Here is a 20,924-nt window from a genome sequence, read left to right as displayed (position 1 = left end):
GCACAGCAGAAAGCCATACATTTTTAAAAATGTATTTTTTTTTATGACTGATGATCATTTCATTAAATACCACTGTTGCTAGGTCTCTGAGTTATGAAATAAAACAGTCTTTGGAGCTCCAGGGCCTGGAGCACAGCAAGGCAGCAATGCCACTGTCTCTGGGATACTGGGTGACTTAACGTGTCAAGAAGTAAACTCAAAGCTGTATTCTAATAACTTAGAATTAGTTGTTAAAAGGTCTGTACAATCTTTGCAAGAAATTTTTTTTCTTGATATGAGTTAATTGTCAGTGTGGCCTTTGCATTAATGTGGTTGCTAGGAACAAAATTTGTATTCCTGCCTTTCATATCTATCTTCCTACAAGGTGAAGTGACTAATCTACTGCAGTTAGGAATCCCACTTGTGATGGGAAACTTACCCTACTTATAAATTTGTGGTAATTGATTACTTATACTTTCCTCCATTCTTCTAGCCATATTTGAGACTGTCTTCAAGATGTTTTTTAAGTACCTTTGAAAAATGAAGGTTAAGCTGAACTGAATATTTGGTAAGCACCATATGACAATGAAAGCCTTATATGGCCCTTTATAAAAAAATTAGTCATCTTCAGTTTACTTTTAGAGTAAATTTGTTTCTTTTTTTTTTTTTTTCAAAACTTACCGGCATACAAGTTTTTTGTGACTTGAAAAAATGTCACAGTGAATTACGCTTTCTTCACTTTGTCCTTTAGAACCACTAAGAAAATGATGTAGAATTTATTTTATCTAAAATAAATAAAATCAGAAATAGTGGCTGGACTGGATGTACAAAAAAGATTTTAGATTTATGTTTAATTTCTTCCTGGAATTGTTGCTATTTTAAAATATATTTTTTTAAAATTATATTCAAAGCTTATAAATGTATCTCTAGAAAAACAGAACTTCACCACATAAACTGAAAACATGTGACTACTAACCAGTGAGAGTCCCTAATGTCTCTTTTATGACAAAATTTGAATTCTGACTTCACTAGCCCAGAGAATATCTTGCCTGTTAATACGAAGCTTTAGTTGCCTATGGAATTCTAAGGTTTTATGTCTAGATTTTCTAAGCCAAAAATTTTTTTTTCAGAAGTAATAGTGGAGCAGACTCAAAAAAAAATCCATATTAGATAAAAATCTAAATTTTAATAATATAATTTTCAGTAATTCCATTTTAGTTTGTAATTCCTAAAATCTGTAAATCTGCAAACTGTGTCTGCATATTTGTTTCAGCCGTTCCGATATGCTTACTTTTAGAGTTAAATAGTCCAATCAGTGAACTTTCATCTTCCTTCTGGACTTGATTACCGTATCTGTTAGCTGTTGTTGTTATTCCAGTGTTCCAATTACAGTACCCTTGCCACACACATTACTGGGTTTACACCCAGCCTAATGGTATGTTTTCATTACAAATGTATTTTTATTTTGTTACAGCAAAAAAATTTTTCCAGCAAGCTGAAAGGCTGTGTAACTATTTTTGTAATTTAATGTGTGTACTCCCATGATGCCTTATGTAGTTAAATCATGACCTCAGTGCCCATTGGACCATAGTATTATTCCTGCTCTGTCTTACTTTTAGGTTTTGACTCTTTCCCTGGGTTAGTGTTGGCTCCTACAAGACATGAGAACTAACAAAAACATCTGTTGTCACTCCAGGAGGTTGGCAGAGTTTCATCCAGAGTATGTGTGCTGATGTTGATCATATTTTCACCACTCAGTGCCACTGCAATCGATGACAATAATAGAAGATGCTCAGAAAGAAAGTGCAGGCTCTGAGCCAAATTTACAGACAGAAAATGACTAACTGTTATATGTTTGAAGGGAGAGGTGGGAGGGGAAGGGAAGGAAACCTCAAAACCCCTCATCCCTAAAACAAGCAATTAGAAAGTAAAAAACTGAGGGATGATACCTCCCTATCTCCTGAATGAATGGGTTACATCATAAATCTTGTCTCTTGGCATGTTCTATTTCGTGACTAGATATCTTCTGCTGAACTCAATCCCTGCTGTGTTAGGATAAACAATTTAACAGGGTCAGAGGTCATAAGGAGAGCAGGATGAGAAAGATGTCACAAAGGCAGGTTTAGACTGAAGGTTAGGAGATTAGATGTACAATCATAGAGTCATAGAATGTCTCAAGTTGAAAGGGACCCATGAGAATTACTGGGTCCAACTCCCTGCTCCTTGCAGGACTATCTAAGTTATATGACTAAGAGGATTGTCCAGATGTTCCTTGAGCTCTGATAAGCTGGTGCTGTGACCCCTTCCCTGCAGAACCTGTCCCTTTGACTGCCAGGGCACATTATTGAATCATATTCACCTTGCTGTCGACTCAAACCCAGTTGGAAGAACTGCTAACTTTGTGCTTCCATAATTCTGGACAAAGGTGAACTTGGTTTCACGTGGTGCTCCACAATATTTACAATGCTTTTTTCTAGATTATAATCCTTTATGAGATGGCAGTATCCAGAGAGATGGCTAGTAGAATTACAGATTCATATCCTAGTAGTATAGAATGGTTTAAGTTGGGATGGGCCTTAAAGATCATCTCATTCCAACCTCCCTGCGATGGAGAGGGACACTTTCCAGGCTGCTCAAAGTCCCATCCAACCTTGTCTCAAACACTTCCAGGGATGGGGCACCCAGAACTTCTCTAGACGATCTGTGCCAGTGCCTCACAACTCTTGTAGAAAAATCCAGTCTCCTTTTTCAGTTTTCTGACATGTTTAAAAAAAAGACACTGGAAACTTTCATAGTGTTTGCTTTTATATGCCTACACCTGCTATAGCTGATTGTAATGGGGAACATGCATACGACTTTTCTGGTGAGAGTAGAGTGTGAGGACCCAGTTGTTCTCTGTCTCTTTATGTTTGAATTGTATCTGTTTTCATAAGTTTGTTGAGAGAATTGGAAGAAGGAGATGCATTTAGCACCATACCTACAAATACATTGCTGGAGAACACAGAGCAAGAGAATTAATGAGGTGATATGTACTTAAAAAATGGTAGCTCACAAAGATCACTTTGTGACCTGTAGAAGCAGTAAGAATTTGTACCTTTGTTGGTGTATATGATGGATAAAGTGAATAGCTATAGGAGAAAAAGCTGATAGAAAGGAAAATAGCTAATTGACTGTTTTGTTGGGCTTTTTTCCCACCACTAGCCTCTGTTTTGAGTAATTGCATAGAACTTTGTGTAAAATGTTCTTTGCTTTATAAAAAGGTAAGTAGAGCTTGGAAAGATTGCTTGATTTATTGTTTTCTGTTGCTTCTGTGATTATCTGCATGAGAAGAAATCAGTACATGAAAAGATTTTTGAGAATCTGATGGATTCCAACTCAATTTCATATGGTAATAGTTGGTGTGGTTTTAGAGGAAATAAAATTGTTTCATCATTTTTTAATCCTGTAAAAAATGAAAACTGAACGAACGTAAAACTTTTTAATCTGAATTTGTACAGCTCTTTCTGTTGATTCAACCAATAGCAAGGACATTTTTTTTCCATGGAGAGCTCTTAAAAATATAGTTGAAGTCAAGTTTTATTTAAATAGCACAGCACAAAAATCTGATATATGAATTCATCTTAAGGAAGAAGCTTCCTTCTCAGGAAGTTCATTTTATTTAGCAGAAATCTTTTGCTACCTAGGATGAGGACCACTAAATGCTTCTAGGCAATAGTGATTGCCAACGTGGGCATCAAGTAAAAGTACTCAAGTATTGCACATCATTTTTAGTATATTGAGCACTTTAAAGTGTTAATAAAATGAAGCATTTGAATTGTTCACAGTGCATCCCATGATCCCTGTGAGGATTTATAAAGTGTCCAGGAAGAAAAATATCCTTGAATACTCTTCTTAGGGTTGTGCATTTGCAGACAAAATGGGAACCATGCTACATATCACTTCTGTTGTGCCGTGTGGATTCTGTTTCCCTTATTAAACTAGTTTGTGAGGATAAAAATCATACTTTTAAATTGGGAAAAAAGTCTGATCTTACAGTTCATGCCTTTAGTTTTTCCCTAATTTCCATCAACTGAATCTGAAATGCAGAGATTTATTTATTTCTCAAATGCATCTTCTAGTTAGGTACATTGCTTCAGTGTCTTGTTGCTGAATAAGCTAGAGGCAGGTATTTGGAAGATGTGAATTACTGGTGTATGAATCATTACCTTTTTTTTTTTTTTTTTAACTGGGTCTTAATTAAGCCCTTTCTTCTTTTAAGAAGTAGTTTAAGGTAAAATTTTTAACATTGTGTGATACTTGAACTGGATTGTCAATGAATCTCATTCACAGATAAATTATGGGGGGCACCTGCATCTTGGGAAGCTGTGTGAGATAATTATGCAGCACTGTAAATGGAGAAAGTCTCTTAAGCTTCAAACTGATGAGTAGGTTCTGTAAAACACAGCTTGTGAATAGTGTAAAGTGTGACAGCCCGCTTTGATGAACTGTTCAATCTTTATGCTGCTGTGAATTCTTTATCAGAATAATTCATATAAAATTTAAAAGAAAAAAATGGGAGTTCTAGGCTCAGTAATGAAATTATCCCATTATCACGAAATTGCCAGATATAAACAAAGGGCATTCAAGATTGAGATTTCTATAAAGGCATTAACTGTATTATTCATCATTGTCCACTTCTGCTCCCATGAAGGTCAAGCAAATCAATACTTTTTGATGATTTAAAAATAGTTATATTTTCATTTCTTCGTACTATTATTTAATTTTAGAAAAAGAGCTAAAAATTTAAGTTGACCTATCCTCTCACATCTGTTCATTATCTTTGCTGATCAGGTGACAATAACTGCTTGCTGTATCATGCATAATTTAGAGGCAGAGGGAGTATTCAGAGGTAGCATATTTTTGTGACATATGCTTTATTTGCTGGTTTGATAAATTTTGAAACTAAAAACTGCAGACTCATGAGACAGAACAATGACTGCTTTTAAGCACCTCACCTGCCCTCTGCTACTAATGCAACTCTGCCAGGGCTGCTTCTAAACAGTCAAGTCTCTGAGGAACTTGAGAGTTTCTTTTCTCACTTAGAAAATGACCTGTCAGAGTAGGAGCTTCTTCTACAAGTTTTGGTAAAGGCATATTCAATCATGACACAATCAGGATGTGTTATGAGAACCAAGAAGGGACACCATGGATCTTTATTTTCCACTAGTCTAACTTCTGATTGCTTAAAAAGGCTGTGTTCAATGTCACAGTCATGCATCAATTCCTAGCAGTGCATCACTGGAATGCCCACAAAGAGCAGGAGACGATCTCTGTACCAGTTTGTTATTCCTGTTATTTAAAGTGATGAGGTTAAGAAAGTCAAAATAATCCACTGAGTTTGTTCTCATTCTATATAGCATAAATGAAATTTGATGGAGCTATAGTATACAAATCAAGCAGAAATTTGACTTTCTCCCTTCTCTGCCTTAGATTTCAGTCAGTATCCACGAGTTTGTAGGAACTGCATAGATTTCCTTGTATGATAAATGTACCAGATGCAGTATTTGTAGTCTACAAGTGTTGATATTGGATAATTTACATGCTGCTCTTTAGTGTATAGGAGGTGAACTTAAGTGATATATGTTACCTAAAAGAAATTTAACTTGCAAGAAGAAAAATTCCTTGCAGATTAAAAACTTCTGTTTACCGTTTATGCAAGGGAGTCATGAGATTCAGATTACACAAAATTGTTTCCATAGCAGTGGGTAATAAATGAGACCATAGCTACTTGATTAAATAGTAGCATTTAGACTTTTCTTACAATGTGATGTAATTGATCTTTTAGGGGGAAATGCTAAGTTTAATGTAATTATTTCAAAGTAATCATTGAAACAGTTACTTTGTAAATAAATCTACATTTTAAATATTTTGAGAAGTAGAGCTGGATATCTTTTCTCTGGGTTCCTGTATACTGAGTGCTTTCTGATTCCCCCCGCAGCAAGTTCTTGCAGTCTGTAAACTGCATTGCACTCTGTAATCTCTGAGTGAGAAGTGTTGCATGCTAGTAAATATTTTTAATTAGTTATTGGCTGATCTGCTGCTCTTCAAATATTTATGTGTTATATATTGGAACTTAATTTCGTACATCAATGAAGGCTTAGATACGGCTTCATATCCTACTGAGAGCTGCCTTTAATTCATTGTGCTTTCCTTTATGGTTTTAATGCAATGAGAATAAATGTTATATACTACCCTTGAATCAAAAAAGGCCTTAGAGATGACTGTTTTGGAAGACAATGGAATGATTCCCTGGCATTCTTCAAATTATTAATTTTATACATGATTTTCGTGATATTACCAACTAGTTATATTTATGAGTCTCTCATTTATTTTTGTCCCACTGCCACTCTCCTTCATCTTTTATCCTATTACCTTTAAAACCGTGTGAGAAATCATAAATCTCTTTTTAAAAATGTAAATACAAAGAAATTCTATTTGAAATGCTTACTCTTTATGAAACTTGCCTATATTTCCATAAAATATCAATAATTTACTATTTCACAATAGTAAAATAGAAAACACAAATGCTTAAGTCCATCCCTTCCATATGAAAATGTTTCAAGAAAATGATAACTTTAAATTCCTGTCATCAAGTTTTCAAGGTGAGAACCTTTTCTTTCCGTTCAGGAAGGGAGTAGTTAATTCCTTTTACGTAAGGACCAAGATTCCAGTTTTGGAGTAGTTACAGTACCTTGTGCTTAGAGACTCTGTCTCATAAGCCGTGTTCTGTGTCTCTTAAGCTGTGTACTGCTTAAGATTTGGGATTTCTGGGCATTAGAGAGGTGATTTTGAGCATGAGTTTTAGTCACAGGTGCTTGCTGTTCTGTAATTCATAGAAGAGGGGGAAATTTCCTTTTACATTTCAGTCTGCATCTCCTTCTCTTGGATACCCCTGATAGCACAAGCAACAAAGTATTAGGAAGTTAGTGCAATGAAAAAGTGTACTGTTTGCTAATAGATAAAAACCCCTTTTTTGTGACTGAGCAGGATGGAGAAAAGTATGTAACTGAAGAGATTGAAGGTAAACTGTGAAGTTCACCTTCACTGACAAAGCAGTTTGATATTTACTTTGTACATGGTATTTGTAAATATCTTTTAGTGCAATAAACCTTCTATTTTCAGAACCTTTTATCAACCTCTTTTAATACTGACTATTCCTGACAGTGAATAGTGATTTTCTTATTTCAGGTTCTATAACAAAATTATTTTATAAAAACTACTCTTATAATCTAGATCATATAGATCATAAAATACTTACTCGTGATACTTCTCTTAAAGTTGTGAAAAATCACGTTTTATTTTTTCAATGTATTTTTCATCCTTTCATGGTACTAAAAAATGTGCCAAGAGGTGATGATTGAAAAACTTGGAATTGCATACTACTTAATGGTAAAAACAAAAACAAAATTACAGGCAATCAGCTAGAGTACTTCCTGTAGTCAGGATAAATAGGTAATTTTCCCACTGTTTCTTACTTTTTTTCTCATTTTTAAGATATTTTTAAGGTATTTTCAAGACTTTTTGCTTGTATTTGTGAAGCACTTTGAGACTTTTGGGTTAATGATATTTAAAATTTTTTATTGTTTGTGACAGAAAGAAATTTCTCTGGATTAATCATTTGATTTGCCTTCTGTTAAGTGGGAAGAAACAAAATGGGAGGATAACAGGAATTGTATGCACCTTTCTATGCTTCTCTTTGCCTTTCCATTAAGGAGCACTTCTTTTCCATTGTTTCGATAACTCAGTCCCATCTGATACTGTTTAATATATTTTTACAAGTTTAGTTTCTAGTTTATTTAAGACTACTCTATGGTACAACTCTTTTAAAAATATATTTTTAAAGAACGATCTCTCTATAAGGCTTGAAACACAGAAAATGCTGTTAAAGACTAATATAATCTTATGTGGAAATTGTCTAATCTGCCTAAGGTACCTATTTCTACAGTAACTAGGGACCAAAAATAATGTTTTGTGTCCTTTGATTTAAACTTAGTGTCCCCATTAATAAGAATAAATGCTGTTGTCTGCTACTTTATAATTGAAAGGGCCTTCAGATAATATTTTAATGCAATCATAATTTGGTTGTTATAGAGGATATTATCAAGAAATGCTCTATTAACTATAAAAAAAAGGAAAATAAATGTATGGGCTAGGTGTTAGTTTGACAATTTGTGAAATATTTTCAGTGAATACTTTTGACCTGAGTATATCACTTGCTTGCCCTATTTTTTTATTTATTTATGTGTTGCAGACAGTAAATGCACTTGTTATGTAGTCTCATGACAAGTTCACAGGTTATTTATTTCTGTAAATGTGGTCTGATACATAATCAGAAGCAGAAAAGGAAATTCTATATATAAATATAAATGAAACTATTCATACAGACTTCTTAATTTATGGTGAAAGCTTATGTAACTATTGATATAAACTCCTGCTAACTTGAACCAATCATGTTTTTTAAAAAACAGTGTTTGCCCATTTGAATGCATGTAAGTCTGTAATGACTTTGTCTGTCCTTTTTCATTTCACTACAATGCCTTTAGTTCTTAATTGCTTCCCTTTTACACATCTGTCTTAATATGTTTGTCTTATATAACTAGTCTAGCAATCTTTACCAGATTTTAGTGTCTTATTTTGTGATTCCCTGCACTATGCCTGCATTGTCTCCCTTTTGTGTAAACTGAAACACTTAAAAATCCTAAAAATATTTATTTTTTTAAGATCCCTATGCAGCAGATCTACTGGAACTCTTGTTCTGTAGCTGTGGGGTGAAGACCCCACACAGTGTGGCTGAGGACTTGCAAAATTTGGTGACACAAAAAGGACTTCCAGCGTGCCTCTCTATTCTTAGACTGGTATGGAAATCTGTCAGTCAGCTTTCTAATTATTTGGAAATACTGTTTCACATCAGTGAAAGTGTTGCATTATAACACTTCTATTAACATGCAGAAATTTTTAATCTTTGAGCTGAATCTTTTTGTATTTCATCAGATTTCAAATAATGTAGGTGTGTGCTGTTTCAAATTCTTAAATGAGAACCATACCCAGGAACCCTTCATTTGACAGACTGTTGTACTGTTTGTGGGATCATGTGTGCAACACCATACATTACTAATCTAGTTTCCCTTGCCTCTCAGGTCAAGGTTTTAGAATTAATTCCTCTACTGTAGCAATTTTTGTCAGTCAAAGCAATGACATGGAAAGGGGATTTTATACAAGTAACCCATACTGGAAATATGAAGGGCACAGAACAAAAAATCTGTCAGGATTACTGAAAGTCTGCACAAGTGCAACAGTGAAGCTGGTCACCGGAAAAAGAGAAAAAAAGAAAGTGGGTTTTCTTTGTCAGCACAGAAAGTAAGGCTCTGGTTGTAATTCCTGCAGGAATACAGAAAACAAAAAAAAATAGTCTCACAGGGGCTTAATGTCTCAGTCTTAAACTCATAAGAAAACTTTTGTACTCTGTTTTTGACTTACTTTTCTTAACCTGCCAAATTTGCAAACACGGAATTATTTAGCTTGTGAATATTTTATGACAGCAAAATGCTTGGTTATCTCATCAGCCATGTTTTCCACGGATCATTCTGGTTCTTCTGTTCAGTGAAAGGAATAATGTTTGTCTGGGTATGAATAATTAATCCTTTGAAACTAGTCAAACCGTAGCTACAGTATGATAACTGACGTCAATGTAACTTAATATGACTTGACTATGAACTTAATATTCAAGGAGATGCTGTGGATGGGCCAGTTTAGCTCACATTTGGTTTGTATAGCCTTTGTTTTCTCTTTCGTGTAAGACTGACTGTTTTCCAAGAGGTTTCTAAGTCTCTATATGGCTATTCATTTCTCACATTCCCAATTCTCTTGTTTATTAATAATCCAGTGAAAACCTGTGTTTCCTAAACTGCATTAGAGCAGGTGAACTGCTTCAAGGTTTTTTTTATCTTGCATATTTTTACCACTGGACGAATTGGTACTTAGTAACTATTAAGATGAAGACTACGGATGGTAACTATATCTGATGGAAAGCATTTGCCATGGCAATGTATTCAGTAGGTACCTTAAGTCTTAACACAGACTGTTCATTGCCCAACTTTGGAGAATAGAGCAAAATAGTACAGTTTTATATAAATTTAAGACCCCTATTTGGAGTTATCAAAATGGTGAGTGAATGTATATAAGAACATGGAATTAAATTATTGATAGAAGTAATTTTAAACTGAGTGTTTTAGAGGTTTGCCTAAGAGAAAGGAGAAATAGTCTTATATGCAATATTATTCTTTTTCACATAGCACCTCTTGGTAACTTTGGGGAAGCTGATGAATGAAAAGGAAAGGAACGTAAACATAGATTCCTAATGTGTAAGAGTGGCCAACATGAAAGTGTTGATCTGATATAAAACCGTTCTTAAAGTTTAGGGTCTAGGGATGCAGTACAGTTAATTGAAGGGTGGTTAATGAAGATAATGATACCAGCAACTTGAAATTTTATCTAAAGTAGCCCTTTCCTAACTTCTCCAAACTGTATTTTCTTATTGCATTGTTACTGAAATGACTTAAATATACTTTAAATACTTTAAACTAGGTGCAGCTCCTGTTCTTAGACCCTTTCTCATCTTATGTTATCTAGGATGAAATTCAAAACCTGATACTGAACTTGCTACATTGGTATTATTGCTTTTAAACATTTACTTAAATTGAGCATACTGTCTTCTCTTGAGTGATGTGACTGAATGCCCTGTATTCTCTTTATGGGTGATATTTTTTTTGTGATATTCAAATAGTTAGAGTATAGATAAATGGGAAAATCGAGTCCTTTTCTTTGTTTCCCCAGATTTTAACCTAGTTCTTTTCCCTCACATTACCTGCCTCTTTCCTGTTTTCTAACATATTTTAAAAAGTGATCAAGTCTTTTCGGTACCATACTTCAGAGTCTTTATGGTGTTCTGTGTTTTTAGGGCTTCTAAAAAGACAAAGTAGTTTTAGATGATGTTTTAAGGTTTCATAATAATCTTCTGATTTTATTTCATGTTGTCCTGGGTTGAATTGAGTGTCTATGCAGTGGTTCTGTGTTTGTACAGGTGTTCTAGAGAGGTGAAATGAAGCAGGCAGGACGAAATTTTCCAAACCATTAAATGTTTTTGAGTGTTTTTTTTTTCCTTTTTGAATTCTTCTTCTTTAAGGTTAACTTTGTTTAAGCATCCCAGAACTTAGGTAATCTAAATAAATATTTATTGTTGAAAATAGGAGAAAAAGCATTGAACTTCCTGGTCCACGTCTTTGTCAAATTATTGATAGAATAGTGAGACCTGATTCCTGTACACGCCTTCTCATTGTGATGAGAAGTCATTTGTCATTAAGTTCAGGAAATATGTATTTCACAAAATACACTGCTTCTCAATATATCTGAATGTTCCTGTCCTCAAGTAATTAAAATAACGAACAGAGTAAGCAGAGTGGATAAATATACCTTACTTGCAATACTGAACTTGTAAATAATTAAACAATTGTCGTCACTGTCAGGTTATTATTCTAAGTACCTTTTCCTTGTTTTGGTGTTGGTTACTTAATGCTGTGAGGTGAAGAAATAGCAGTGGAACAGGCTATGCACTTATTAACAGGACTGATTTGTACTCAGTGTAAATAAAAGCAGTCTTTAAACCTCCTTTAGTGATTTCTGCACAATTGCGTAATGACTTAGGATAAACTTTTCTTAATACTGAACTGCCAGTTAAGTAAGTAAGATAAGAAGCTAGCCATGTAGGTGGAAAAATATAAAATATCCAAGCTGAACACAAATATTATGTAGCAGCAACTAATCTGCATAACAATTATAGCTTCAATAGTGGTAAGAGCTAGGCTGATCATGAGAGTCTGCTCGAAATTATACTTGGCAGGGGATAATTGTTTTACTTACATTCTAATTAAGAAATAATATGGGTGGGAGATTTTAATAGAGGTGGAGTAAGTGGTATAAATATAGAAATACAACCATTCAAGTGTGTTACAGACTTTAATACGTTTAGAGAATCAAATAGTGAACGGGTCTGTCAATGACTTATTGCTTTGTTCTATTGGCAACCAAAAGTCAATACAGCAAAAAGAACTTAGGCTATGAAATCCTTTTCAAAATGTAAAAATTGTCCTTCTCCTTCAATTAAGTAAATTGCCTACTATTTTATTGAGTGTTAGGAGATTGTTAATTATTTTAATAATTTTATGAGTAAGTTCATCTATTGACCAAAAGATTGGGGGTAAGGAAGGAACATGTACACAATAACAGAATTTTGCATCCTTAATATTTTTAAGTTCACTAACATAAAATGTACATTTTAATTCAGCTCTTTTTGTTCAGTGATCTGTATTTCTGTGACTTTTTATGTCATAATCCATAGTTATGAATGTTTTTTGCAAGGTATGTATCCCTGTGATTTTAAACAGATGTTGCTGGGTGGAAAAATCAAGAAAGACTCTGGTTTCCTCCTTATTTGCCAATAACTTCTCTAGTGACTGAGTTAGGCACTTAATCACCACCTCAGTTTCTTTTCTGAGAGGAAGAAATAATTACAACTCCTTTACTAGAAAAATCACATTAATTCATTCAGTATAAACTTGTACAGAGTATGAAAGCTTGCTGTGCAATGCAGAGGAGGACCATGCAGCAAAATCTGGTGTGTGAAGTTTACATTCTGAAAGACAAGCTCTAGCAGTTACAAAAGGCAGAGAAACTGGTGGGAAGAGAGAAATAAATGAAATGTGTAGTTTTTTATCCAGTCAGTAGCTGTCACAACACTGGCCCTGTGGGCCAGCTCCCTGGCTGGGATGGTGGGACAAGAGCCCTGGCTGCCAGTAGCCTTCTGGGTGCCAGCCTGGGATCTTAGCCTGCGGATCAGGCTAGGCAAGGCAAACTGGCTGTGCGTTGGCCAGGCTGGTGGGATCTGGCTCGCTAAGGCTGGATAGGACAGGGCTGTGAGAGTGGGCGGCCCTGGACAGGGCTGAAATGACATCCTGGGCCACAGAAGAGTCAGGGGAAATTCTAGGGGAGAGTGTCCAGTGAGTGACCCCGGGACCCTGGAGATGCGTCTAGCTTCAATGTTTTATTTTATTACAATTTCTGCTATATTGAACCTAGTTTTCTCTTTCTTGGATTATAATCGAAACCCTGATGGTGGTTAAGGCATTTCTTTGGGACTGATCTATGTGACTTAGTGACATTTTGGGTCACAAATTGTCTCCAGCCAGGGGTTACTCCGCAGGAAATGCCTCATGCCGTGCTGTACATCACTGTCCTCTGCAATGAGCTCATTTCTGTAGGTTGTGCTCTCTGTGTGTGCAGTGCAGGATATGTCTTTCAATGCTGAGTGCAAAACATCTGATTCACTGTGTCCAAATTTGTCAGTGAATGAGGTCCAGTTATGCAAATACAAAGTACTTTTTATCTTCTGTCTGGTTATTTGCTTAGGAAGTGTACTGAATTACTGTTGTAACTCTGAATAATGTGTTATTATCAATACAGCCACATCATGCACTGTGCTGTAATTGCTAGTAAGAACACAGAGCCTGCTTTTTGAGAGGGAAACTAGCAGAGAAGAAAGAACCTGATTAACTAATGTGATGCTGAGATTCTATAAAAACAACTGTTGGTCTCAATATTACATTTTTAGCATTGCTCTACTGTTCTTTGCTGACAGATTCAATGCAACTGCTTTATTAGTTCAGTACTCTCAGGAAGTGCCTGCACCCTTATGTCCAGCTGTGTCCTCAAGGCCATCTCACAGCTACATGTTTTGATCATCACAGTAATCCTACTGTAGTAATAATAATCACATAACCAGCATCAAGCATCTTTGCTTGTATAATAGATGTCCAGAAAGGCATTAATGGCAATTGATTTCCTGCTTAGTGGCCTACAGACAAGTCATCTATAAGCAAGATCTTTCAAGCTGTTGGTCTGTGCAGATTGCTTGAAGCACTAATGTAGATCTGTGTGTGAAGTTCAAGTGCTGGGTACTTCCTTCAGCACTGAATTTTGCTGCCTCCCTTATGCTTGTGTAGCATAACTTGTCAAGTGCTCAGGAAGTCATTAGTGTTATGTTGTCACCAAAGGCACGTTCATGGCACAGGCTGATACTTTGCATGTGATCTGTTTTAAACTCTATACAATCCAGGCTGGCTTTTCCTGCCATTTCCCTTGATTTTTGTGCAGCACCAGTGACGGTAGCGCATAGGAGGGAGTTACAGAGCATGACATCCTTTCTGCAACAGCCGTGAGAGACTGATACGAATTCCAGTGCATGTGATTCATCAGTAAGCTTGGTGCAGCTGAGGCTCCTCTTTAATTTCTAGCTCTCCGTTCTGTGAGAACCACTTAATGACAGAATAATTCCTGTGATACATTAAACACTTTCACTGAAAAACTGGTTCACTGATAGCATGGCAGCTCCCTGCAGATTCTCTATGGTGTATTTTGTTCCCCTTAAACTTGATAATTACTGTCTTGTTACATCATACTTCTTAGCAAAGGTTTACTCAGGTAATTAATTCTAGTGATATTAAAGTTGCGCATAAATTGTGTTCACACCTATTATGTATTGTTTTGAACTAATACATCAAAAGGTCTTTCAGTGTATTTATGATAAATTCATTTAAAAGTAGCTCTATAATTGCAATACAGAGCTCTTTTCACTTATGCTGCTTATAAGGAAGGAATATATAGCATATTGGATGCCAAGTATATGTTTTTAAGATGTAATATCAAGGAGAATATTATTATCTATTTGTTAGTCTGGTGCCTTATAGAACATTTCTATTTTTATAATTTACAAAGAGATACATCCAAGTAGGTTCTTAATTTCATCTATCAGGAATCCAGGAAGACCTATTTTCCATTTTTCATAGCATTTCTTAGCCATAACTTTGCTCTGGCTTTCCTTGTCAAATTGCTAAACATTAACTAATCCAAATACTTACTTTGCAGGAGGCCCAGAAGATCAATGGTGGTGGAGACACACAGGCAGATGGAGCCTGCAAACCAACAGATGAAAAAGAGGAGAATGTGGCAGCAGAAGTGGGATGGATGACGTCTGTGAAGGATTGGGCAGGAGTCATGATATCTGCCCAGACATTAACTGGCAGAGTACTTGTAAGTTTTCTATGATTTTCTATGTTTTCATTTGAAAGAACATTTTTTTTTTTTTTTTAAGAAGCACTGTGTCCAAGCATTAGTGGAGGATTTTTGATTGGTTTGTTTCATCAGCACTGAGTCAATCCCAATTTTCCCTTTTGGAAATAAAAATAGCAGACTAATTCCCACTGCAAGAGAGAGGCAGAGACAGTAAATAAGAAAAACTGACTTCCAGACCACTCTCCAGCCTACTTCAGTACTCTGGCATTATGATTTTGAACTGTGCTACAAACAGTCAGTTTAGTCGTTTCATATTAGGTGATAAATCTATAGACCTATTTTGTCTGGAATTAAAATTATGCTGGGAAAAACGGAAGCCACTTTGAAAAATAAGCGCAGTGTTACAAGTGTACATAGTGGTCAGAACTGTAAAGCCAAGATGAGTTTGAATTGGCTATGCAATGAGATTTGGGATATTTTCAGTAGACTAGTAATATGTTCTCTTGATTTTTTTTCTTTATTAGCTTAGGAAGTCCTTCAAATGTGTGAACAGTTATGTATCAGATAGAGCCACGTATTGATAATTTGTGGTTTAAAGTTCCATTGAAAAAACTCTGTAGTTTTCTGCTTTATTTGAATATAATTACATTAGAGCCTTGTTAAATACTAAATTCCCAAGGGTTTTCTTAAAGTTCAGTAAAACTCCTGTGTCATTTTGCTTAGTTTGCTTGTTAGAATGCATGTACTTATAAACTAAGAGCTCAAGTGATTTAAATCCCATTTAAAACTTCTGAGAATCCCAGTGAGACTGTAACTAGGTTGGGTTAAACTGAAAAAGGATTTGTGTCTTTGTTTATTTTGGTTAAGGGATATTTTAGGTGAGTCAGTTTGGGTTTACAGAGTAATTATTTGGATGGGGGAGGGAAGGGAGGAAAAGAAAAAAAATTGCACTCCTCAATCAAGTCTTTTACAGTAAAAAGTTGAGGTGACTCAATTGCCACTGTATCGTTTGTTTCTGCAAGAATATTATTTTGATTATTTTTCCTAAAAATGTCTTCCTCCCATTTGCTTAATTGCTGACTTTTATCAGTAGCTTGACAGCATGTTCACTGCTGCTTTGAACCTTTGAATGCTATATATCTTTTACGTGAAACTGGCATATTGACATGCTGTTTTAGGAAAAGTGGCATTTTGCATGTTTTCCTGACATCTTCAGCATTAAAAAAAAGTCTTAGTTGTGCTTCTTGTTCTCATTCAAGTATCAAGGCTAGAAATGACCCAAACCAAGAATCCTCTGCTCTTAGCTATGCAGTGAGAAATTTGCCTGTATTGTTTTTACTGAGCTATATGTGAGCACAGATACAAACCAACAATCAAGACAAAAAACTAATATAAATAATATAAAATACATTGTACTGTATTTTTTTTCCAAAATACTGGAAGAACTTTTTCAATTCTATTTAATGACTTAGTTTACCATTGCATTTTATAAGAGACTAGCTGACCACTGTCACTGGATTAGGTTATTTCTGAGAATATAGTCACGTGTAAGCAACAGGTATTGTGCACACCTGGATTTACAAATATGACTAACTATCTGAGAAATCTGTAGCGAAGTATGGAATCTGTTAGTTAATTTTGTTTAGTTTAGAAAATAAGATGCATTTATTTTAATGTAATACTCATCAGTTTCATTATTTGAATTGACAAGATGTAGTTCATGGAAGACCATTTCCAGTAGGAACATTGACTGTTGATTTAGATTTTACTTTCTGGATATATTTGCCAAAGGTTAACTGCTTCAGTGAACATTTGTGCTAGAGGTAATATTCACATTATTGGTAGACATAGGATGTAGCAAAATTGTTTGAAAATATTGGGACTTAACTCATGAATTCCTACTAATTTAATCCAGCCTCTTCTACCAGCTGTATTTCTGAATCAAAATGTGATTTTTTTTTTCCCCTGAAGAAGAACTGGTGATTTCACAGTTCTATGAAATCAAAGTTGTATGAGATATCTGCAACTAAAAAAATTAAGGTACAATTTTACATTGTGCAAGTTGAAATTAAAATCAGTCTTATACATTGAATGTTTACCAAAAAAAACCCAGCCCACTGAAAATGGAATTGGGCAGAGTTATAAGTGATCTTCAGTTCAGGATGGTCATCTGAAGGCAGCTGGGTAACTGCTGCCTGGTTTCATCTGAGACATGGAGACAAGTTAGGCCAACCTTGAACACAAATCAAGTGTGAAGTAGAAGCTTATTTGTGTTTTCTGCTCATGAAAAAACTTCAATCATTATTATTACCTGGACAGTCATTTTCTTCACAGTGAATCTTAGTGGAATGTCAAGTACCGTTTGTGGAATCTACACAGACTACTTTTTGGACCTCTGTCTACTGAAATCTGTCACCGTATCTTTGACATTTTTATTTCTTCCCTAGTAACTTTTATTTCTTCCCTAGAAACCTTACAAAACAACTTCCTAATTTATCAGATCAGTTTGCCCAGGTGCTTTGGGAATGTTGAAACAAATATTTGTGTAGTGGGTGCTCCTATAGTTACCTCTTTAATATTTAAACTTTTTGGCTACCCACTAGTGAAGAAAATTAAGGCCAACAGTGTGAAAAATACAGGACAAAAATTTGTGTTGACAGGTCATAGCATCATAGTGTAGTACAAAATTGGACATTTACATCGACATTTGTACAATTTTCTAGTGAAATCTAATGTTTCTGTTAAGACAATAGATAAAATCAGTACACAACATTTAAAATATAGACTGGAAGGCCTTTGTAGCTGTAGGACTAATTGAAAAGCAACTTTTTTTTTTTAGTTATTTTTTTCCAACATAATTTATGAATTCGTGTTTCAGGGCATCTGCTGCAAGGTAAGGGGTGTTAGTTTTTTTCGTAATCTGGGTCATTGGAGACAGTGAAATCATTTAACCCATTCTTGAAACACATTCTTGAATTTTTGGTAGAGATGATTCCCCTCCACATAGTTTTCTTAAAAATGTTCAGTTCATTGGTGGTTGTGAGGGAGGGAAAAGTTCTATAACTGAAATGAAAGTTGAAAAAACCCAGCCATATTCCTAATTTCCCCTCCCATTCCACTGATTAGAGGAAGAATTGTATTTAAAGACTAAACAAAGAGAGGAGAAATTAAACCTTTGTCACACCTTTCATTTTTTTGTGTTTGATTTCAATTAAGTTTTTCGTTTCAAGTGAAGTGTCTGAAACTCTATGTAAAACTTATTTGTAAGGGGTGTCTGGGCCTGTCAGCAGTGTTTGCTGTGAGTTGTGGAAAAAACACCCCAGCCTTGTAGTTTAGTTTTTGGTGGTATTTTTAGTTGCATGTGATAGAGCTAAATAGGTGAAGCCAAAGGTACAGGTATTGTGCAAATTAATCTCGATATGCAGAAAAACTTTCCCACATTCTTTGTGGAAGTGATTCAGAACACTGTCAGAATTAACTGTTTCCCTATCCCAAAAGCTTCTTGTACTGGCGCTCTTATGTAAAACTTGATATCGTTTGCATCTACTTTCTTAGTTTTTTGGAGCACAGAACAGTTGGTACTATCAGTTTCGTGTGTTGCCTCACAAAAGTGGTCTATTATGTTGGTTCATCAGTGTGAAATGCTTGTATAATTTCTTATTACACTACTCCCTCACAATATGTCTATTGGAGAGCAGGTTTACTGGAAAGAATATTATCTCAAAGGTATCCTGTTAATATCTCCACCTGTGCCCTTTGCCCTTGGTTCCTCAGAGTGTTTTTTGTATTAATTTCAATGGAGAACCATAAGGAAAAAGATTTCTGTATTTTGAGTCTCTAGGAGTAGTTTTCATTTTGTTAAGAAGAGTTTTCTTTTATTTGTTGTTGGGAGCATCATAAGAAATGGTAATGGGAAATTTTAAACAATTAAACCATCAAATTTTTGGAAACATTTGACCATTGCTTGCTTTATCTCTGTCAACTGAGTGTCTTCTAGTCTTTAATATCCGTTAACGACAGCAAGATTAGGCAGAAGAGACATAAAAGTGGCAGGTGCATGGGATTTTACTAATACTGCAGCTGATCCAGTAGTTTATGTAAATACTGTAAAGATAAAAGTACTGAAATGGAAATAGACATTCTTACTGCTATAGGAACTAAATTTTACTCCTGACATTTCAGAAGTGATTTAGGCACAAAGGAATATTCACACTACCCAGTTTCATCTGAAGGGCAGGCTTTGAAGGAAGAGATTTGTAGAGGGTGATCCAGAATGTCCTTCAATAAGATACTATTTTTGTTTTTTAAAGTAGTGTAGCTGGCTAAGCACAGTTCCTACAGTTGTGTGGTCAGAATATCCTTTTCTCCTCGTACATTAGATTTTAAAAGCACAAATGGAACCATTGAGAATGTGATTTTTGCTCTTAAACAATGTAGATGAGAATTTGACATATGGTTTAAAAATGTGTCCATATTCATTTGCATAAGTACATAATTTAATTGAACCCATGCAGTTCTGTTTGCAGTTGATGTTGAGTGGCATAAATATAAATAATAGTAGAAGGTAGCAGTTTACTTAAAATCTGTTCAGGAAAATATGATTTACTTTGAAGTGCCATATAATGCTGTAGATGATGGAAGTATTGGATAAAAATTCCTGAGATGAGTTTCTAAAGAATTAGAAACATTTATAATTAATCTGAAGATGCAGGAAATTAAAGGTATTTATGAACTGATTTTTGCTTCCTGAAATTATTTTTTAATTATTTGAGTAAGAAGAAGAAGGCTTCCTTAATTAGGCTGAGTGTTTTATATACAGAATAAAGTCATATGTATATTGTTGAAGTTGACACAGTTCAGTCTAGGACCCAGTTGGATGTAGACTCTCCTTTAAACTGATAAAGAAAGAAAAATTATTTCAATTGCAAATCCAGGAGATAAAATTGTGGAGAAAATTATTGTTTGTTCTATTTTTAACACATGGCATGTAAGCAAATAACAGAGGTATGAGCTTTATATAGCTTGTGCTAAGCACCAAGTGGTGGTGTTGGTTTCTGCCTTGACTCTCATAGTACCTAAAGGACAGAGTCAGTTGAAAACAGGCAAATTTGTGTCAAAATTGAGTGCATAATAGTTTACTTTTTAATCACTGAATGATCAATATGTCTTTTAGATTTTCAACATTGAAAGAAAGAGAAGAACAGCCTGTGGGGGGAGTGGGGGAGAAAAGAGTGGACTACAGTTAGTGGCAGTAGTATATTAATTATTGGTTTATTACTAAGTTATTTAATTAGAAAATTATTTATGTTACTTTCTTAATACTTACTAACTAGAGTTAAAAAAACCTAAAAATGAGGAAGCTGTATATGAAGGGGCACTTTTTTTAAATTACATAATAAATTCAATAGAATTTTTCTGTAATATAGTTTGTTTGGATTATATAATTGTTTTTACATTCTCTTTATCTATCCAAAAATTCAGCATTCTCTTTTCCCCAGCTCAGACTGTCCTACATGTTCAAAGGTTGAAAACTGTAAGTCTTACAAATGTTTTTGCAAGATAGAGCAAAATTGTGAGGTTAGTAGTAAAAACGAGGATTACCTTGGGACTCTGCTTGGCAAAGGATCTAATTTTGCAAGATCCACATATTAGAATTTTATAGAAATCGATATCAAAACTTCCAAATATGGCTAAAAGTTTAAATCAAAGACCATCCAGTAAAGAGTGCACTAAATATTTACTATGGAAGGCTTTAGACCCTTGACTGGACTACTGAAGAAATG

At 34.9% G+C, this 20,924-nt stretch overlaps 1 protein-coding gene across 1 annotated transcript in view; it reads left to right on the top strand.

Annotated features, from left to right (window-relative positions):
- Nucleotides 1–20,924, top strand: part of LOC114055802 (calcium-activated potassium channel subunit alpha-1-like) — a gene marked incomplete at its 3' end in the record, with an annotated part of 218,228 nt that overhangs the window by 112,314 nt on the left and 84,990 nt on the right. The window contains exon 2 of the mRNA XM_027880279.1: nucleotides 14,995–15,159. Coding sequence (XP_027736080.1) covers nucleotides 14,995–15,159 — 165 coding nt within the window. The remainder of the gene's footprint in view (nucleotides 1–14,994; nucleotides 15,160–20,924) is intronic.

Source organism: Empidonax traillii, unplaced genomic scaffold, assembly GCF_003031625.1.
Source record: "Empidonax traillii isolate 1590-97213 ecotype Southwest subspecies unplaced genomic scaffold, ASM303162v1 scaffold67:size1865537, whole genome shotgun sequence".
In the NCBI taxonomy this organism is placed as follows: Eukaryota; Metazoa; Chordata; class Aves; order Passeriformes; family Tyrannidae; genus Empidonax; species Empidonax traillii.
The sequence above is the reverse complement of the archived record's forward strand: the minus strand, read 5'-3'. Positions and strand labels throughout refer to the sequence as shown.